We start from the raw sequence: 18477 nt of genomic DNA, 5'->3' as shown, positions 1-18477 counted from the left end.
TATACTACTACCGAAGAGCATTCGGTCGTTTTTTATACCGCCATAGCTACTGTGCGCATACTGAGACGACAGCACAACAAGCTGGAGGCGGAACAACGCAAAAAGCGATTTCATGAGCTGGTTATGAAGCTTTCTAGCGTAATCAACAGAATAATTTGACAGCATGCCGGGCAAGAATACACTGACGGGTATACCTTATAGGGAACGTTGGATGTAATGTGACAAGGCGATTTGATAAATTCGCGAACTGTTTCTGTGCTGAATATATTCGTATGAATGCTCGGACGTAGCCATCTCAATGTACTTGTCAACGTAAGAGGCACTACGCTTAGATAATGACACGCGATTCCCGGGACCTCATGTCGCCGGTTTTTCTCGTCACTTGGCATCAAGTATAGCATCAAGCATGCACAAACTTCTGTGCCAGATTTCGTTAATAAAAGTGAATTGAACTGAACTCTGATGACACGTGTGTGACTGCGGATCATTTGTAAGGAATGTAAACCAGATTATTTTTCGCCGTGCATTCGCACCTTTACTTGGTTCTTTCTTTCTTTTTGTCTTTTTTTTTGTTATGCGTTTGCTACCATTGTGTCATTTTCTAGGAAATGAGGGCGCCAATATCGCAAAGAATTTGTTCAGTAAGGTGAAAAGCTGTATGAAAACGTCATGGCGTTGATGATGTGATGGGGACACAGGAACACTAGACACAGACACTGTCTTTCATTCCATCGAAACATATTGACGTTTTTTCCCGTATTCTCTGAATTAGTTGGCGTATTCAGGAGAAGCTGCAGTGCAGGGTCTCCGAATAATCCACCTTTTTCACGATTCCACGGCGCATGGCGCCCTTCCCCTAGCGGAAAGGTCGCGAAACGTCCCGTAATCTCGGAGGCTTTCCTTCTAGCGATTACCAATTGTCCCAGCCCCTACCAAAACCCTACCATAACGGCATAGAAAAATGAAAAAAAAGCGGATTCTGAACACCCTGCGTTTAGTAGTAACACACGCGGACCCGCAGAAGTGTCGATGCCGTCTGACACCCACCTTAACGCTGCCGGAACAACCGGGAGTCGAACACGCGACCTCATGTGCAGCTGCAGAAGACAGCATATCTCCTAAGTCATCTGCCACGGTGAATGCTGTCGTTTCAGGTGCGGAGCTCCATTTTCCCTGTACACTGTCAAGCTCGTGAACGTACCCCAGCAGCTGCTCTCCAAACAACGCCTTCTTGCATTCCTTTTATGCGTTGCAGCAGTACTATGCTCGAGAGCTCCCGATAAGAGTGCGCGGCCACATGCACGGTAGCCTTTGCCGCTTTCGGCCTCGTCTATAAACGCATACGCCGTAAAAAAAAAATGCCGCAGGTGAAAACGGGTTGCTCGCTCGTCGCTATACCACCTGCCTAGAGCGCGTGCAGGTGATTCGGATCTCGGCCGTTGCAAGAGCGCGCGACCCGTTCCGCGCCTTGTATGGAGGACAGCGACCTGACACTGACCGCCGGCGGAGATGAGATACGGAATGATAATAACACTAATCATAACATTCGTGCCGTAATTGCTCCGAGGATGACGGACGGTTACGGGTGACTGCGAGTGTGACGCCGTCAGTCCCCATCTCAGAAAAGTTGAACGCTCCTGAAGCCTATGATGAACGTTCCTTAGTTGCAGCACTTACGGTAGGTGGCGACATGCGCACGTCTGATACTGTGTGCATTGATTCAAGACCGGCTTAATATGAAGTGCGTTAATACCATAAGCTATGCTTTAGAAATACGCATGCATTGTGTGTGTGACATCCATAGTAGGTGTAGCTCAGAACGGTTGCACAGGGTTACTGAATGAATAAGTTACAGACGGTTTACACTGCCCAACTACAGTTGAGGTAGAACATTTAACCCTATAAAGGCAGTGGCGGCCTATGAAGTCTACAAAGTACGCATGTGCGTCGTTAAAATAGATTCCAAGTCTACAGCTCGTAAAGATCCCACGTTCAGGACCATACTGTCTCGGTGCCGAATGTCATCATGAAAACAATGGTCAGCTGCATTCGCGGCAGCATTACCGTATCAGCGGTTAGTGAAATATACCGCATACTATTTTTACTATGGGGGCGCGTTTTCTTGTTTCGACTTAGCCATTTCGCACGCTAGAAGCAAAATCTTTTGAAATTATACTGTTTTGGTGACACATAAGGTTCTGATACGATGATTCTTCTCCGAAGTCTACCAAAACATTTTCCTAACAAACTTGTGGAGTTGCTCCGAATGTAATTATCGGACCCCGTGCTATCGACGCAAACGCGCGTTATACCACAAAAAGAAATACATGTGCCACTTGATTTTCCGGCGGTTTCTGCACTGACATCATCTGAAAACAGCAATTTCCTATACATTCGATGCTTTTTTGTCCGTTCAGTGCGCTTATTATAAACTTAAAATGGGTTTAGAAGACACTTATGAGGTTTTGTTGATATTTTTTTCTGCTTCAACGGAATCCTGCGTGCCTAGTACCAGCAAATGCGTCAGCTTCCACAATAACCCTACTAACACTTAATATTATTGACGGGTTAGACTAGTATTGCAACTATTGTAGAGGGCGCGAAGTGTGTGAGCAATGACAAAGAAGGATACGACGCCCACAACGTGTGCCACTCCTTCAACCTCAAACAGGACCAAAATTAAGTTATTCAATTCCATTCAACGGAATCTCTGCATGGATAACAGGAAACAGTCGTTATCTGTGACAAAATAGAAGCCGTACAAGTCGGTAGAACAGTCGAACCGGATACAGTGATACGCGTCACGGTATAGCCATAAACATTGGACGATAATGTTCCTTCATTACCGTCACCAGGAAACCTCATATTTAACTTAAAGTTCCGGCTACGGGAACCGACGGTGCGACTGCCACCGTGCCGAGCTGAACAATGGTGCCGAAGAACAATCACAACTGTCATACGGGAAAATAAGTCGCAGCTGTCGCTACGCCACACTAAAATATCACGTACATTTACGCCACAGAAGTGTGCACAGCCCAGTATAAGCAAGCTGCTGTTGTACAGGTGTACTCTCTCCTGATTTATCGTAGCAGAGGCATACATTTTCTTTCTCGCACAGAAAGTGTGCTCTGAATACTAGCCGTCAAAAGTTGGCGGGTCACGCAAGCGCCGAATGAAGTACGCACTGGCTGTCATCTCAACATACTCACAGGGATTTACAGCGCGTGCTCTTCAATTATGAGGTTGTAAAGTTGCGCCCCACTGTTCACTGAAATGAAGTGGAAAAATTGATGTTGTAAACCGTCTTACATCGAATAAGCTAGGATTCGAACGATGTTTCTTGTTCTTGCGCGCCTATAGTTTCAGCAAATGTGCCAGCTTCCACAATAACCACTCTAACACTTAATATTGGCGCGCATGGGTCATTTCAACCAGTTTTACAAGGGTCTCGAGGTATGTATGCAACTATTAAGCGGATGCGACTTCCAAATTGTGTACCGCGCCTTCAACCCAAAACAGGATCCGTTTAAAGTTATGCTTTTTGTCTGTAGATATGGGCTTCACTTGACACTGGTTTTATTCAAAGAAGCTACTCCGTGCAAAAGACAAAGCTATATGCAAACTCGTTTTTCTAGTCACTGAGAAAGAAAAATGAGATAAACCGTACAGCAGACTTAAAACTTCGGCGGCAACGTTATCTACAACGCACTGTTTTGAACAGGAAGCTCTCGAGTATTTTTTTCAAATTCCGAACTACACTCTTCCACGCTCGTCTATCGGTGAACCAAAGGAACCGTTTTCTCGAGCACGGAGCTCCCAAGGCGAGCCAGATATCGACGCTCTTCGGACAACAAAAGCGGCGCAGTTGACGAAGGAACGCATAATCTAAACGTCTTCTTTCGCCTAAACAGACCAGAGCACGCGGTGCGTCCACTTATCACTCTACCCCGAGAAGTCGCGCCGCTGCTCAGAATTCCCTAGACAAACTTGAGACCCGTTGGGCCGAAGTGACAGAATTCGCCGACCCTCGCTTTCATTTGTTTTTTTTCTTTCACAGATTGCGTACTCTAGGGCCTCCAATGTAAGCGGCTATCCCCCACGCAGCCCCAGAAAAATAGCAGAAAGCTCGAGCCCGTCTTTTAGATAAGGTGGGGGGAGACACACGAAGTCCGCCGTCCCTGGCGGGGGTGCTGGGCGCAACGGCGATAACGTTAGCGATAAACGTATTCCTAGGAAGGGGGGAGGGGGGGTCTGTCTCTTGAGATGAGCGAGGACCTGGGCGGGTAAGTGGGCCGCCGTCGTATTACGGCATTTCGCTACGGCCTCGACAGAAAACCGTACAGAAGGCTGGACGAGGAAGTCGGGCTTTCGGTCAGTCCCTGGGATAAGACGAAGCTTCGGCTGCTGCACACTCGTTTATGTTTCTTCCGTCATTGCTTTTTTTTTTTTTTCGAAATTTCATGTGCCCAACTTCGTTCTTCTCTCGCAGTCCGTAGAGAAAGCATTGCAAAGGATGTCGGGTCCTACACACGCTACGCAAGCGTGTACAAAAACTCAGCCCGGTTCTTCGTACGCAAGGCATGCAACCGCCGTATAGTCTTCAGCCTGCAGAACCACACGCGTGGACGGCGCGTATGACGTTAATCGATGACTCTGAGAAACTATGTTTAGAACGAAGCCCGGGCACAAGGACTGGGGCTTGTTTGCGTGTAGTCGCCGGGTAAGTACAACGTGGATGAGTTATAGGAGCCCCGAGAAGAAGAAGAAGAAGAATAAGAAGAAGAAGAAGAAGAAAGATGAATTTATAACTTTATAACTTCGCTACCTGCCCACTCGGTATGGAAAAAAATTTCGCCCACCGAAACGTCTCCAACGAGCTCCTCCAGAGTCGAGGAAAAGAGGTTATCGTTTAGAGCGACAGCCGAGCTTTAAAGACTGCGCCCTATCAAATTTAGGCTTGGTTCGAAGATTACTTTTGGTACGCCAAAAAAGTAACCCGTCCTTTTGGCACACAGATAGTAAATCAGAAGGGAACCCAGAAAAACGCCAACTCTACGTTCCCACGTAAGCTTTCTGCGACGTCATAGGTGCTGACAGCGTTTTCTCGGAAATAGCAGAGTGTGTCTGTAAACAAGAATCGTTTTGCATTTCAATGGAATCAAATGTTTAACATGCATAGTGGTTGAAACGCTTTCTTTTTCGTAAAAGGCGCGAGCACACAAAATTACATTGGAATCTGTGACGTCGCGCTGACGTGACGGTGGCGCGGTATGTGTAGAAAACCTTACCATGTGCCGATTTCTTTACTGTAGTATCAAATCCTTCTACTGCACTGGGATGGAACCACGTCGTTAGAGGCATTGAACTAATATAAACCCACCTATTGATAGCTTGCCCGTGACGTCATGGACGCAGGCTATTAACGTATTGGTACTCCAACATGGCCCGCTTTGATCACGTCAAGGCAGCATAATGACGTGGAAGTTAATCTGCTTCAGTGTGATAACGACACGGCTGGAACGCTTTCGGACTCTGCGCATGAATAACAAAAGAACCTGCATGCGATGTAGGGATAGCATCAACGTGATATCACAGACTTCGCGTCACCACAATTGGTGCTCCAGCATGGCGGTTTCATTGCCGTCGGTGCAAGGAATTTGTTGTTTTTCCTTTGAGTCCCTTTGATTATGCACGGAAAAGGAATCCCAGTTTACGCTAGAATGCTACAAAAGCAACCATCTTGCCGGTGCAACGTCAGCAGTAAGACAGAATAGGTGAAAAGATGCTAAAAAAGTGAAAGATGCGAAGCCGACGCCATTTTGAAATTGTCGCACAAGCCAGTCGTTACGTCACGGATTTTAGTAAAGTTTCCTTGCTGGCGTGAATTACTGCAATTTTTTTGTACGATTAAACCAAGAGACGCTTGCACAAGGCAGCAAGAGGGACGGGAAAGCCAATTCCAACTTTCAACCACACTATTTAAGGACCTTCCACAAAGAGGAATCGCCTGCAGAGCATCATTTGGGACAGTATAGAAACAGGACATAGTGTAGTACTTTAACTATCGTCATCGCCCGAGAAAATAGAACATTTCACTTTAAAGAATACCTCCACCAATCAAGTTTCCAGAACCCTCTTCCTTGCCAAATGACTCTAATACGGAGAATATATATCGGAAGAGGTAACGGGGTTCCGAAATTTCGTCGCCGGGGGAAATGATCTACCTTCACCGTCTTAACAGAAATAACTTACTGCCAGAATGGGCGTTGACTTTTTCAAAGAATGCCTTACCAGACTGAAGTGATAAAGCAGTGTTCAGTTTCCATTAAAAACACATGCGTCATGTGCCTCCACAGTAACACATTTTCCGATTCCTGGACGCTGATATCACCATCTACGGGATGACCACGTGCCACTTCCAACTTGTTGCTACAGTATCAGCGATGCGATCATCGTGCAATATACGAAGGACAGGTCTCGACACATTGAATAAAAGTTACAAAGTTTAGTTTGCTCAGTGGCTTTAAGAAGAAGGATAGTCTTACTTTACGGACATCGGCGCTACAGCATGCATGCCAGAACACATCGGACGCCCCTCAAGGCACGCAGTTACTTCAATTTCAATTCTGTGAACGGAGTCCGCGTTTTGTTCGATCTTTGAGCATGATATGGCTATCGACGAATTCACGGCCGCAAACACAGACTAAAGATGCGCGCGCGAACGAAGATCGGCAGGATGCGATACGCGTCCATAAACCGCAGGGACTTGTCGGGGAAGCAAAAAAAAAAAAAAAAAACCAAAAAAAAAACAAAAAGAAAAGTTGCGCGTGAGAAAATTCAAGAAAGGAGATTTTCGCTCCGAGATTTCTACGCGCGATGTCGTACGAACGTGCTTATTACGGATCGCAGCTCTCACAGAGGCTTATACAAAACAATTTTCAAAGCACGAGGACAAGGTTTCACGCCATGTGCTACAACAACATGACTTTATGTTCATCCCATCACCCTGGTTGTTTGACCAGCACAGACGTCTTAATTTGAAAGCGTTTGCGACTATACACCAACCGATATCGAACCCACGTATAACGAATTATTGTACATACCGAACAGGTGTATCCTCTTGAAATATTCCGATATATGAATATTTCGTATATCGAATTACACTATCTACACACCTTTTTTTTTGTGATCCCCCTTCAAATTCGATATATCCAGGTTCGGCTGGATTGACATACTTATATCGTTGACAGACGTGTTCATTTCTTGTATCCTGTACGACAGCAGTAAGCCATCCGGACGGCTACTCCGGCTAACCTCTTTTCCACGAATCTTGTTACTTTGACACGTTCTCTCGGGTATTTGCGAGCCACGTGATGATGACCTCGCCGAGCCACAATCAACTCGAGAAAACTAGCGCTCGGTGTCCGCAGACTTTCTCGCGTCTCGACACTGGCCAATCAGAAGGACGATGGAGCCGCACACACGCGCAACGAGCGAGGCTAGGAACATAGCGCAGGAGCCCGGCTCTTTTCGCGGAGACGGTTGTTTATAATGAGCGGGGTAGCAATAGGTGGCAGAGGACAGCGATGGCCTCTAGCTGGGGCGTCTCGGAGCAGCCGTAACGGCCCGTTGCAATGAGCGCAAGGGCTTGCGAAATCGTTCCAGGCCAGGCCTCCGTTGAGCTGGCCGCCAGCAGATCGCCGGACCATTGTCATCGCGCGAGCAGTTTTTCCAAGGCCCTTCTCGTGTATGAACGTAGGTGCTGACCAGCGAGCCAGAACGGAAATACCCAGCTTTCGCGGCAGCGAAGCGCTTGCTCGAATGTTCGTATTATTTTTTTTTTTCTTTTCTGCTCAGACTTCCAAACGCGTTTTTCTTATCTCAGCGCTATACTCGCCCCACTCGGAGCTTCCTGCCACAGACATCGCGATTTCGTGGAAATCGCGCTTGAAGCGAGGCTTGTTTGGTTATCTGCGTGAAACTGTATGTGCGGGGGAAACCGGTCGGGCTATCAGAAAGTTCGCCCGTTAACTATACACGTGACTCGATGTTTGCGGCGATAAGTTTCGTAGTTTGTGTGAAATGCCCGACGCTCTGATGAGACTTAAGTCATAGCCACGAATGTGCCAGTGTATCGCTAAGCCTCGCGCGTGCCTCTTTGGCAGCGTATATTCTTCCGGCAGTCGCCTCCTATTGGATCTCGAAAATCACGTGACAAAGCTGCCGTGGAAAAAAAAAGCTGCCTGTGCGTCTACCCGCGGGTTGTTGCTTGCTTATTGCTCTAGGCATGTGCCCAGCCGATGGGTGCGTACGCGTACTCAAGTCTCTTGCAGCTTCGTTACAGTAGCTATTAACCTGCTGCCGTAATTACCTATTACGGACGTCAAGACTATCGAATGTTCGTAAATGCAAGCAAGAAGAGACACTGCCTACCCTTTTATCATAATGCAGTAGCATTCAATTAAAATACGGGCAGCACCAATGCCATGTATGTACGTAAAAACAGCACTCGTTTCACACACAAGCAAGTCGAAACGTAGATATAGAAGGTTGCAGTTGCTACGTTGGAAGAGCCAGATCAGTTTCTCTAAAGTGAGAAAAATTACATTAAAAGCAAGAATGCCTTGCGGCAAGGAATGACACCGTTGCTGCAATGTGTTTTTTTTTTCTGAAAACAAACTTTACTAGCGCTGCAATCAATTCGTTGACTCGTATGTACAGCTCGTCGCTCTCAGATAACTTATTTACAGGGCAACATGTACAAGAGCTATCTTACACAGTATTTACAACTTCACGAAGGTCGGAGCGAAACGTCTCCTTGTGGCACGAAAAGGAAGAATTTTTGGACCAGTCCTGCGTAACGCGCGACATATACGTGCTAAGCTCGCGTTTTTTTTTTTTTTTTTTTTGTGTGTGTGGCGGGTTCTTTGTGTCGGCGTCGCAGTACTTACAATGTCGTAGGACGGGTCGCATCGCAGCTTCTTTCTGGACGAGGGAGCGATGACACGCCCACTTTCTTAATCCAACGTCTGATCCCGCAGTGTTCACAGTGTTCACGTTCTTGAGCAAGACTGAAAAAGATATAACCGCCGTAGCGGAGTCCCTCCAGCGCACAGCGAAGAAGGCGATCGACGTCATCACTTTGAGCAAGCAAATAAAGAAACGGCATCACACACGGCGAGGTGACACTGCAGTGCTGGCGCGTCACCGGATGTGCCGCTGCTGCGGTGGACTCTGTTGTTGGTGCAGCTGGTGTTGCCAGAGGCCCAGGTTGAGCACACCGAGGTTGGGCAGTTGCATCAGCTTCTCCAGCCCCACGGTGGTGATCTTGGTGCAGCCGTAGAGGTCGATGCAGCGTAGCTGTTTCAAATGGTCCGCTATGAGGCTCAAGCCCTTGTCGGTGACGCGTCCGCACTGACCCAGGTGTAGCGTCTGCAAGTCGCCCAGGGACCGCGCGACGCGCCCGATGCCGTCGTCGCTGACGGGACACGCGTTCAGGCTTAGGCTACGCAGCTGAAACAGTCCCTGCGAGGCGTGTAGCAGGCCCTGGTCACCGACCTTGTCGCAGAAGCTGACGTCGAGCGTGCTGATGCGCGAGCCGCCTTCGGCGAGGTACGCCAGGCCCAGGTCGGAGATGTTGTCGCACGAGCGAAGGTTTAGCTCCCGCAGGCGCGCCATGCGAGCGGCGTGCTTCAGGCCGGCGTCGGTGACGCTGGCGCAAAAGCTCAGGTTCAGACTGCGCAGGTCGTGCAGTCCGTTACTGATATACCTCAGCGCGTCGTCGGTGAGCTTCTGACAGTCTTGCAGGCACAGCGACTCTAGCCTGAGGGTGCCGATGGCGTTGGTGGGAGACATGCCCGCCAAGTGGCCGATTCCGGGGTCCGAGACGCCGCGACAGCTTCGCAGGTTGAGGGAGCGCAGGTTGTGCAGCCCCCAGGCGATGAGGAGCAGCCCGGTGTTGGTGACGTCCGTGCAGCCGCCCAGGTCGAGCCTCTCGAGACCCTTGAGGTGCTGCGCGATGCGACCGAGGCTGTTGTCGGTGATTTGCTTACACATGCTCAGGTTGAGCTCGCTGAGCGAGTGCATGTCCTGGACGAAGGCGTGGTTCAGCCAGGCGTCGGTCAGGTTGAAGCAGCCGATCATGTTGAGCGACTCGAGGTTCGGCACACCTTGAATAACGTCGCGCAGCGAGCGCTTCAGGCTGAGCACCTGAACGCGCCGGATGCCGCGGCGCACCAGGCTGGGGAACAAAGACGGGTTCGGGCGTCGCAGGTGGAGCTTGGCCTCGACGCCCCGCCACACGGACTTGTGGTACGCGGCCTCGCGCCACGCGGAACACACTTGGGATACGCGACCTTTGTCCCGCACGTCCAGGTAGCTGAAGATGAGCGCCAGTATCTCCGGGTAGAGCCGCGATATGTGCGGCGGACCGTGCGAGCCCGTCTCCATGGGCGAGCACGAATCGCTGTCGGCCGCCGAGGCCGCCGCCGTTGTTGCTCGTCGTCGGCCGCCACTCGCCGAGTTCGTCTGCTGGCGGCGGCGCCAGCTCGCAGGGATGCACGCCGACAGGCGCCTCCTTCCCGGCACGCCCCGCGCGTCACGAGGCATGGACCACGTGATCACCTCCGGGTGGCCCCCGTTGGACGCCGTTCTGGCGCGCTTTTTCACTTTCTGGCGGGGAGACCAGCGCGCCACGGCCGCGGCGGGGGAGCGCGCCGGCGGATCGAAAGCGCGAAATCCGAATCCGCTCGCGCCAAACGCAAACTGCGCGCACCATCGGAAAAAACGCGCGTTCGTCGTTGCCGGCAAGCGGTGGCGCGAGGAGAAACAACTCTCCAGCCCTGAGCGGGATACAGCGTCCCCGTTGAAGTTAATGGTCGTCAAACACGCGCAGACGCTTGCAGCGGGTGCGCCGCAGCACCACTTTCGTTCGTCGATGACATCGTCGGTACCGACACCGGCCGGTTTTAGTGAGGGTTCCGATAAGTGGTCCATGTCACAGATTCGGAAGCGGTTTCCGGCGTACACGGGGCATTTCGTGGTGTCAGTCATATCCCGGTATCACGCACGAAGGCAGCAGTGCAGGGTTCCACTCCGAGGCGTGTCGTACGTACTCTCCGGGTCACCCATCCGAACTAGTTGAGCGGTGAAGTCGAGAATGTCTGTCTGCCTGCGGAAAAAAAGCGATAACGGAAGCGCTCAGACCTCAAACGATCGGGACAACTAGCCAATCAGGAAACTTCTGCCTCATCTCGTGGTCCCTGAGGGAAAAAAGCTCATCTCGCGAACGTGAGGCAGAAGCAAAATGGCGAAGGACCATGAGACTGCTAGTACCGTACTGCTAGCAAGCGACGATCGTAAATCGTACACAGCTACCGGCACCCTTCAAACAACGTTGCCGCCCTTTTGTGCGCTCCTCTCAGGCTTTTTCTTTTCCGTCAAAAGAGGGAGTTCCGTCGCTCGAGATCTTTTGCACCGCTCTTTGTTTTCTTTTCAACTTGTTTTTTCTCGAAGGAACGGGCGAAAAAAGCTTCGAGGCGGAATATAGCGGTGGGGGCCTCGGCATCTCTGAAAGGAAGGAGCAAGCTTGCAGAGAAGGCAGCACTGCGTAGGGCTTAACCTATGCGAACTACAGCGGCTTCAGAAAGGAGGCGAAGCGGGGGGGGGGGGGGGGGGGCGCAAGCACGAGTGAAGAGAAGGGAGAACTGTAATTTGGGGACGGGCACCAGCAACATCACCTCGAGCACTTTTTTTGGCTCGTTTACGAAGGGCGCCGCGGTCTGGCAGCAGCCGAGTCGGAGCACATCTTCCCCGCCGCAGTACCAGAGTCGGCAACGCACTCCCACTTTTCCAAGTGTGACCTGGCCCAGAGCGCCGGTTTCTTTCGGCGCTCAAAGGAGAGAAAAGCAGCTGGAAAAAGCGAAAGCCGGTTCTTCTCTTACCCTCCCTCTCGCTGTGCGCGCGGAAGCGGCCGTTGCTGCGTTTCTTCTATTTATTTACGGGTTTCACTGACGGAAACAGATGAGCCATGGAACGCGCCCGATGGCTGTTTTGTTGTCGTGGCTAGTCAGGCTCTACGCGACGGCCGCCCGCGCAGCGTTGGCAGCGCAGAAACTGCTTTCTTTTTTTTTTTCTTTTCAGACCCACAACACCGACTCTGCGACTTCTGTTCGGCGCCGAGTGAACGGCCGATTGGCTGTCTCCATTGTCTACGCGACAACTCTGTCTCCCTGTGGAGGTCGCGTCGTTTCGACGCGCCGCACTTTACAGCGCGCGTAGACAATGGAGGAGGGTCGTCGGACACAGCCCACGGGCGGCACGTTGTTTGATGCGTGCCGTACTCGAAGCGAGCCTGAAGCTGCCCGCGCGCTCCATCATTCAAAGCTGCGGAGCATCGGGGTGACACGTGTGCACACGCAGGCTTCGTTCGATGGATTTGCCACTCAGGTGCCATTGAGTAGAAGGAAGCGCGTAGGGCAGGCTGCACTCTGGCACCCGCCACCACCACTCTCGCTGCCCGATGGCTGAAAGTGTCGTACATACGCTTCCTACGCATTTGCTTGGAGCAGTAAACGTCCTTTCTTTCTTTCTTTCCCTTCCAGTGGCAGAGCACTTTCACGAGCAGAGTTTGTATCCGTGATCCAGAAGGAGCCGATGGGCGATTCATCAACCCTTTTCTTGGTCTCCCGCCCAAGATACTTTAGTAAAAAGGTTGCTTCGTGTACGCGTCCGTGAGATCGGCCACGGAGGCATTCGAAACGCCGAAAATCAAAATGACGAATTATCGGAATGCTGAAATTTAAAACACCGAAAATTTAAAACGCCGAAAATCTAAAATGCCGAAAAGTCAAAACACCGAAACATCAAAATGCCGACATCACCTAGCTAGGCAAAGTATCTTGGCAAGATAAAGGTTCCGCCAGCCTTGTGCGATGTGAGCGCGCTTTCGCCCTCTTTTCCAATAGCATATGGTTCCCTTCGCATATATGGTTCAAGCCTTCGAAAACAGGAGAAAAAAAAAACTTATTTTGTTGTTCATTGAATATCATACAGATAAATTGTGTGCCCTGCCTCGTAGGAAACTTTGCTTCTTGCTTTGTGAGCGATGGGGCTGGCCTCTGATCGCTCCCTCGATGTCGTCTTCGACAGCGTCTTCTTCCGTTTCCATTAACATGATAACTGCCGCACATTGCAGCTGCTTTTGTACTCCGAACACTGGGCAGCGCTGCTTTTTCTTTTTTTTTTTCTGCTGACCCATAATAGCTATCCAGTCCAACAGATATGCCTACCTTTAAACAGATAGAAAAATACGAAATTTTACATCAATTTAATATGCTGATACCGGGTGCCGTTGCTGAACAAGTTAAACAGGTTCGTGTCTGTGGGGAGCGATACGGCGGAAAACGAACAAGCGGTAGTCACAAAGCGCGTCATTTCTTTTTACACGTGGTTTTGGCGTTATGTCTTTTCGGCGTTTAGATTTCCCGGCATTTCGCTTTTTAGGTATTTCGGTTTTTCGGCATTTCAATTTTTCGGCGTTGTGACGTTCGGCCTTTTAACAATTCGGCCTCTTGGTTTTCGGCGTTTTGATAGGGACCCCTAGTCTAGTAAGACACCAACACATTTTATTAACGGGTCACCCACTCTCTCAATTGTGTTGGAGGACGAGCGAGGACTTTCACCGCAAAGGAGCCAAATCAGCTCGAGCCTCGACGGAACACCGCACTTATTTCTTACAACCCTGATGAGGGCAGTTCCCCTCTCTCGAATCTGTTGGTTATTGAATGAGTTTGAGTTTGTTTGAGTTTGAGTTTGAGTTGTACTTAGATTTAGGTGCACGTTAAAGCACCCCAGGGGGTCGAAATTTCTGGAATCCTCCACTACGGCGTCTCTCATAATCATATCGTGGTTTTGGGACGTTAAACCCCAGATATTATTATTTCATAAAGATACAATTGGACCACTGATCCCCTGCAAGGCTGCTGTTATTGAACCGTGGCTGCCAGTAGATTTACCGTGGAACTGTTGTCGCAGAGACATCTAAACCGTTTGTATCAAGTGTGCCGTCATTGAAGACCGCGTCATAAAATATATCCACATGCGCTTAAGCCGCAATGACCCAATCATTGCGTGCTATATCTCATATGACGATGCTATGAGTTCTGATGTGCCTGTACTGGTGAAATACCTACCCGATGATGCGGAGACGTTCTCGTTTCATGTTGTTTCTGCGTAGATTGCGAAGACGGGATCGTCGCTGGTCTCGTTAAAGAAAACATTGCTAACGGTGAGGCAGATACGTCCGGGGATCACAAAGGCGCATGTAGATAATCCTAGTCACTGTAACGCTCACCGAAGTGCCGACGTCGGGACTCTAGATGGCATTTTGCGTCCTGGATTAATCGGGATGTGCAGATTTTTAATAGTGTCTAATGGTGAATTGCACTGGTCGAGCTGCTGTCCTGCTCCGCGACCAAGAAGTCGAATTTCCCTGGTCGATCAGGACAGTGGCGTATATCTAGAAAAATCGCAAGGGGGGACAACACACATCAGACCATGGCGGTCATTTTTTTTTTTTTTGGGGGGGGGGGGGGCATATGGGATATATTCTTATTTACATAAGAATTACACCATTTCTTGAAATGAAATTAAAAAAAAACGACCAAGGGGTCCCAGCTCGAGCAATTGCATTGTTCTATTCAGTCTTCCTTGAAGCGGTCGAGCGGCGTTTGCGATTTTTATAGTCTGACCCAGCTGATGAGTATTGAACGCAGCTACACACTAAAAAATAATCAGCCTTAAAAAAGAAGTCGAATGCGCTATACTTAACTGTCAAGTAATTCAAGTATCTGATGTTCTAAAGCTAAATCTCAAGGGGGGACAATTGCAACAGCCCTTGCACTTGCCCCCCCCTCCCCCCAACCTGAACACAAGGGGGTTCAGGACCCCCCTGACTTCTCCCCCTCCCCCCAATATTTAAGCCAATGAATCTGGACGAAGTTCGCGTTTTCCACTGGTCAATTCGGAGCAACCCGCACCGTGTTGCTCCGCCTCCTATAGAGCCGAATTTCTCCGGAAGCACGACAATGCGGTGCCGCCATTTGCGGTGCAGTCAGTCACTTCGGTTGTTTTGAGCGCTTCTTCAGACGTTGTTGTTTACAGGTCGAACAGGTCGACACTCTTTTCCTCAAGTGTGTTGTAGAGATGGGAGGCGTCACCGCAGAGGAACCAAGCCAGCTCGGCGGAATGAAGAGAGTTCTACGTTCGAAACTGTTGGTCATTAAATAAGTTTTCCTGTTCACGCCGACGTCTCCATCGTGCCTTCACTTCTTGTCGAAACACAACTGACCCATTGATCCTCCATTTTTTTAGGCAGGTAGGTTATACCTACACTTTGTTCGCTACGCTAACTATAACTGCAAAGAGCGAGGAAATCTATATTTAGTTAAAGGGACAATAAAGGCAAATATTAAGTCGACGTTGATTGTTGAAATAGCGGTCCAGAAACCTCGTAGTGCTGTTTTTGTGCCAAGGAAGTGCTTATTTTGAAATAAAATCACTTTTTTAGTGGTCCGCATCGCGTTAGCGCGCTTCAAATCTCCCGCCTGAAAATACGACTCTTCTCATACGTCACTGCTGCCGTGCCCAACGTTGCCCGCTTTTACTGCGCGGCCGCCGACACTAGTAGCAGCAGAGCGGAAGTAGCGGGACCCACAGTAGCAACAACGGCCATCGAAGCCATCGAAGCTTGCCGCAATCGCCGCAATGGATGTGGACGGAGAACTTGACAACGAGACATTGGCTCGCGACGCTGGGCTCCAATTCAGCGACTTGAGCCCCGATGAACGCGGTATGCTGCTGAGGGCTCGTAGTGCCGGAGTCGTTGCGTACTACGATAGCAGCCTCGGCAGCGACTCTCCCGAGCCCGAGCCCGAAAGCAGCGAGGAAACCAGCAGTGCGGTGTCGGGCTCATGCGGCATTTTGTCGAACTTTCTGTCAGAGCGACTTTCACGAGCGCGCAAAACACACGCGGGCAGTACGCGATCCCGAAACTACCACTGAGACGGGCGAGGCGCAGTTCGGCGAAAACGGAACCTTTGAACCACGCGCGCCGTTCCCCATGGCAACGCCACGGATGTTTTTTTTTTTTTTTTTTCATGAATCAAGCGGAAACGAACAAACAGCATTTTATTACGTCTTTTGATGCTCGGAAGGTTCTTTTTTTACTGCTGCTAGTTTGATTACTAGTGATTTATTGTAGGCCGACTTCCATACGTCATCGGGATCACTTCGAAAATGTGCCACTCGTGGCGCTCATCATGTGATACATTTAGCTTAATTTCTCGGTAAGTAGGGCACTGCTGTTGATAATATTGCCGTTTTAGAAGTTGTCATACATTGGACTTTCACTCTGACATAAATTGTTATTTGCCTTTAGTGTCCCTTTAATGCCGTCGGTATAGATACACGAACGGCTAATTACCTATCAGAAATTGGCCTAGTTGGAAAGCTTTAATGATTGACTAGTTATTTCAAATAGAAAGTTCTTAACTTACCTGACATCCTAGTTCTAAATATTTCTATTAAAGTTCACTTGCGCATTTCATATCTGTTTATATTCTTTCTTTTTATTAGTAATTTCTTTCCTCTCTTCTGGAATCTTTCAATCCCATTCCCCATCCCTAGACAGAGTAGCATGCCAGTGGTTATATAGACGCAGGCAAACATTTCTGTTTTTCCAATAAAGAGTCTCTCTCTACGACATCTCTTCACTGCTCTGTCTCTACGAAAGGCTTGCAAGCAATTCAACATAAGTGAGAGAGGGTGGGGGGGAGGGCAAAACAAGTATGCATGTCGATCTATGAAGTATGCCGATCTGATTAGTGCTCGGGGCCCAGTATTTTATTACAACGACCAAGGGCGTGAGTTCCAGTCGAAAGGACTACGGTCAATGGTTACGAAACATTTGGCTGCGGTGGAATAAACAAGGAACGAAGGAAAGAAAAAAGAAGGCGCTGACTTCTGGGCCACCTTATTACTTAGCAAGTGGCTGACTTCAACTCCAAGTAATAGATATTTGACTGTTATGGTAAACTTCGTTGAAGGCCCCTGATCAGTGTCTCACGCTTGCTTACGACGTCGCTTTAGAGCTATACACAATGAGGACAGCGGTTAATAACATTTCCATGCGTAGTACATAAGAGTTCCGGGCTACTCAGACGCAATTTTCTCTTCTCACAAGTCAGTGAGCTCAAAAAAACAAAACAAAAACAAAGCTCAAAATGGATAGAAGTCAGCAACGCGTCCCTCTGTTCTTCACCGCTCCGAGGTGGGTAGCAGCTTTTAAACAGGAAGTAATTAAATGCCCGTCACTCTCGCTGGTTCCGTGCGTTCTTGAATTCCTCGGTGATTCTTGGTATTGCGTCACTAACAAAAGTAATAAGGCCGGATGGGGCGGTCCTGCGAAGCTGTAGCCCTGAATGAGCGACAGAGGGTTGCTGGAGAAGGTAACAACACCCTGGCATCATTGTGTTCCAGTATTAGCAAAACATGAATTGCGCGGACGTTTATTTCGCGTGGAACAGTGTTTATTGATCAAGGAATTGCTATAGGCCAATCGAGGTAGGTACGCATGCTCGGAGCGCGAAAATTACCGAACAGTTGAAACGTGTTAACAGTTTCTCTCAATAAAGCTGCCCGGAGCTACGTCAATGATCGCAGTTGAGCCAGAACTCGCTGCATTTAATATTCAATTGTGTTTCTTGTCCCTTTGTTTATTTTTCTCCTGTTTGTATTATTTCCTCATCTCGAAGGAGTATAGGCAGGCGTTGTGCCCTTTTCAATGTTTGGCACTGGACCACTGGTTCATGCATGACTACTGTTGGCCAAATAATGGCTGATGCCGGATATTGTTGATTAACGCTGGCTAAGTGATCACTAATGTAGACTGTAATGCTCTCTAATGTTATATCTTCCACGGCTACACGATTGTTAATGTTGGCTTGTCAAATGTGGGCTATTGTTGCCACCACATGCTGGCTAAACTATGGTAACAGCTGGCCATGTATACGCTATCCGCTTTTACAGCAGCAACATTATCATCCTTCACTATCAGTACAATGACGCGCGTTCACATAAACGTAAGTATTGTTTCTGCGTGAATGTTTCTTAAGTCAGATGCTGAGCATAACGTGAGTTACACTCTACGGCCCGGCCGGTCACTGACATTATAGGACTGTGATCACAACGAACGTATCTTGGGTAAGGTCTTGTCCTTATAAGTCGTCGCCTCGAGCGCGTCGCTGTCTCTGAGGCAGGGGCGTTCCGCGCCATCCTTGGTCGCCGCGTGGTCCTCCCACGACGCACGGCGACCGCTCCCTTATCGCGTCCACGACTGGCCAGCCGGGGCGTTCCACAAGCCGCCTGACCGACCGCGCCCATTCGCAGTATCTACCAGCGCCAGGGAAGGCGACGCCC

The 18477-nt window shown here is 49.4% G+C and overlaps 2 protein-coding genes across 4 annotated transcripts in view; both read right to left on the bottom strand.

Annotated features, from left to right (window-relative positions):
- Positions 1–18477, bottom strand: part of LOC119396284 (uncharacterized) — a 398508-nt gene that overhangs the window by 216381 nt on the left and 163650 nt on the right. The gene's annotated exons all lie outside the window — the stretch shown is intronic.
- On the bottom strand, positions 8659–11067 carry LOC119396282 (F-box/LRR-repeat protein 14). The gene has a single exon (XM_037663431.2). The coding sequence runs from the start codon at positions 11050–11052 to the stop codon at positions 9205–9207; it is 1848 nt and encodes a 615-aa protein (XP_037519359.1). The 5' UTR covers positions 11053–11067; the 3' UTR covers positions 8659–9204.

This window comes from Rhipicephalus sanguineus, chromosome 6 (assembly GCF_013339695.2).
Source record: "Rhipicephalus sanguineus isolate Rsan-2018 chromosome 6, BIME_Rsan_1.4, whole genome shotgun sequence".
NCBI lineage: Eukaryota > Metazoa > Arthropoda > Arachnida > Ixodida > Ixodidae > Rhipicephalus > Rhipicephalus sanguineus.
The sequence above is the reverse complement of the archived record's forward strand: the minus strand, read 5'-3'. Positions and strand labels throughout refer to the sequence as shown.

What these genes read in the sequence shown, in the direction of transcription:
- LOC119396282 (XM_037663431.2), bottom strand. Translation starts at nt 11,052, where the DNA reads ATGACTGACACCACGAAATGCCCCGTGTACGCCGGAAACCGCTTCCGA.